The sequence below is a fragment of the Ziziphus jujuba genome, chromosome 9, assembly GCF_031755915.1.
Source record: "Ziziphus jujuba cultivar Dongzao chromosome 9, ASM3175591v1".
In the NCBI taxonomy this organism is placed as follows: Eukaryota; Viridiplantae; Streptophyta; class Magnoliopsida; order Rosales; family Rhamnaceae; genus Ziziphus; species Ziziphus jujuba.
This window is the reverse complement of record NC_083387.1, coordinates 21218520-21221258: the sequence shown is the minus strand read 5'-3', so window position 1 is coordinate 21221258 and position 2739 is coordinate 21218520. Positions and strand designations below refer to the sequence as shown.

General features: G+C 35.1%; 1 protein-coding gene across 1 annotated transcript; it reads left to right on the top strand.

The window, feature by feature from the left end:
- The first annotated feature begins 703 nt into the window (after positions 1 to 703).
- LOC107427312 (expansin-like A1) lies at positions 704 to 2418 on the top strand. The gene is given in 7 exon segments (NM_001323882.1): positions 704 to 823; positions 948 to 1057; positions 1164 to 1331; positions 1333 to 1342; positions 1831 to 1855; positions 1858 to 1963; positions 2152 to 2418. Coding segments are annotated over 7 exon segments (777 nt in total). The 5' UTR covers positions 704 to 711; the 3' UTR covers positions 2398 to 2418.
- Positions 2419 to 2739: the final 321 nt, after the last annotated feature.

Below are 2739 nucleotides of genomic sequence, written 5' to 3'. Positions count from 1 at the left end.
ACAAAGAATTTGTAGAATCTTCGACTAACCCAATTATCCATTTTTCCTCTATAGCAAATCCATCTCAAGTAATTCAATTTTAAATCTTTTTGTATGAAAAAAAACAGTAATTTTACTGTCTCCTAAAGAACAATCTTTTATTATTTTTTTACTAAACATTTAATAGTCTCCGATGAATTTAACCGTTAACTATACATGAAATAATAATCTCGAAGTGTGAGATAGAGTGGTGGTGGAAATGAAACAAAAAAATGATACTTTTTCTCTTAAAAGTGCAAAAAGTTTGTCTCACAAAAACACCATATCCAATCCAAGTCCAAAGGGGGCAATTGAACAAGCACATAAATTGCATTTTTCTCCATCACAGAGCAATAAAACAAAAGTCTCTGTGTTCTCATAGACCACGGCAAGCAAACAGCTGTTTTGGGTATGCAGAGGGAAAAAGAGAGTCGGTGACACAGGACCCCATTTCATATGTTATTTCTTTGTCTCAACCGCGTATCAGCAAATACCCCTCTCTTTCCTTCACATCCAAGCACTTTCCCACCCAAACAGATATTAATAATTAAAAATAAAATAAAATCCAATAAAATGTTTTCAAGGAAAAAGCTGACCTGTAGTCCATACTCTCTCTATAGCTATGCCCTTTCTCTCTATATATATACTTCAATTTTTCCCTTCCTTTTCACACATCACTTTGTAATTACCAAAATGGCTTTGTTGTTTTCCATCCTCTTCTTCCTTATCTCCTCTGTAACTGCTTGTGATCGCTGTGTGCATCAGACAAAGACTGCATATTTCTCCAAAGCTTCTGCACTTTCATGTAAGATTTCAATCTTTTGGTGATCACCTTCTTTTTGTTCTTTTTTGGCTTAATTGTTGATTTGGGTTCGAATATTTTTGCAAAATATTAATTGGGTAATTTTTTGTTTTTGGATTTAATGCAGCTGGAGCTTGTGGGTATGGCTCTCTAGCATTGGGCTTCAGTGGGGAACACGTTGCTGCTGGTGTGCCCACACTTTTCAAAGATGGAGCTGGTTGTGGTGCATGCTTTCAGGTATGTACATTGTCCAGTTTTAACTTTTTGTTTTCTTCTCTTTGCTGAATTTGATTTCTATGGTTTCAGAAAACATTTTTCTGATTTTTGAGTTTTGTTTTTCCAGATTAGATGCAAGGACACAGCTCTTTGTAGCAAAGAAGGGACTAGAGTGATCTTGACTGATCTCAATCAACACAACCAGACAGATTTTGTTCTCAGCAGCAGAGCTTTCACAGCCATGGCTCAGAAAGGTTTGGACCAAGACATTTTGAAACGTGGGATTGTGGACGTGGAATACAAGAGGTAAGAACATATAATATGGATTTTGAAATAAATTCTTAGATTGATCCAAAATTTTCAGGCAGAAGACAATTTTATTATAATGTTTTTACAATATTGTATATTCTCAGAAACAATATATAAATAAACATTTTTTTGAAAAAATATATATAAATAAACATTAAGAAGATCAATTCGGATTCTTTTGTAATAGGTAATGGTTTTGTTGCAACCCCCACACAAATGATGTAACGTGGACCAACATTAAAATATTATTGGTCGGCCTGGAAATAAGACCAACCACATTAAATACTAACGGTCCAATATGTGCATTGAATTCATATATAATTTATCCCCCCAAAAAAAAAAAAAATTTGAATTCGTATATAATATATATGAATGTTTTACTATAAAAAATAATAAATAAATTAACTATAGAATTTGGATGCCAAATTATATGCATTTTGTTGGGAGTTTCTAAATTTCCTACCTTTTGTGATTCTATGGAACAGGGTTCCTTGTGAATACAAGAAAAAAAATTTGAGTGTTCGTGTGGAAGAATCGAGCCAAAAGCCAAACTATTTATCAATCAAATTACTCTATCAAGGCGGTCAGACAGAAGTAGTGGGCATTGATGTAGCTGAGGTTAGCCAAAAAGAACACTCTGTATTAGCATTATGTTAATTTCACCCAATTCATTACCTGTTTGAAGTAATGCCTGACTGAGACCGACTCTTGTTGCAAATTAGCATTATGTTAATTCACCCAATTCATTATCTGTTTGAAGTAATGCCCGAGTGAGACTTGATCGCTATTGCAAATCATTTTGTTAGGTTGGTTCTTCAAACTGGAGTTTCATGAGTCGAAATCACGGCGCAGTGTGGGACACCAGCAGAGTCCCTGCCGGGGCATTGCAGTTCCGGTTCATCGTAACGTCCGGGTACGACGGGAAGTGGATTTGGGCAAAAAGTGTGCTGCCGGCTGGCTGGAAGGTTGGGGTTATATATGACTCCGGAGTTCAAATCAATGACATTGCACAGGAGGGTTGCTCTCCATGTGATACTGGAAGTTGGAAATGAGCTTTGGAGCAATGAGCTGGCTAATTTTAGTTTTTTGTTTTCTTAATTTAGTATACTGAATTATAATTTTATTTGTAATTTTAAGAAATAAGAGCCAAGTTGGGAAAAGTATGTACGTTTTGGGAAGTGGGTATTAGTTTTTAGGTGACTTTGTGGTCTGTAAGTTCTTCACATCACGTGTACCATACAAAGTTTATAAGATAAGGTGTATCTAACGTATATATATATTTTAAAGATACAAGGACTCTGACTCTTATGTGCTTTGTGTATTGAATTATATTAGGACCCATGAGGGACCACTGCATGTCATTGAAATTGTCTTTTACTGATATTTTTCTTCAA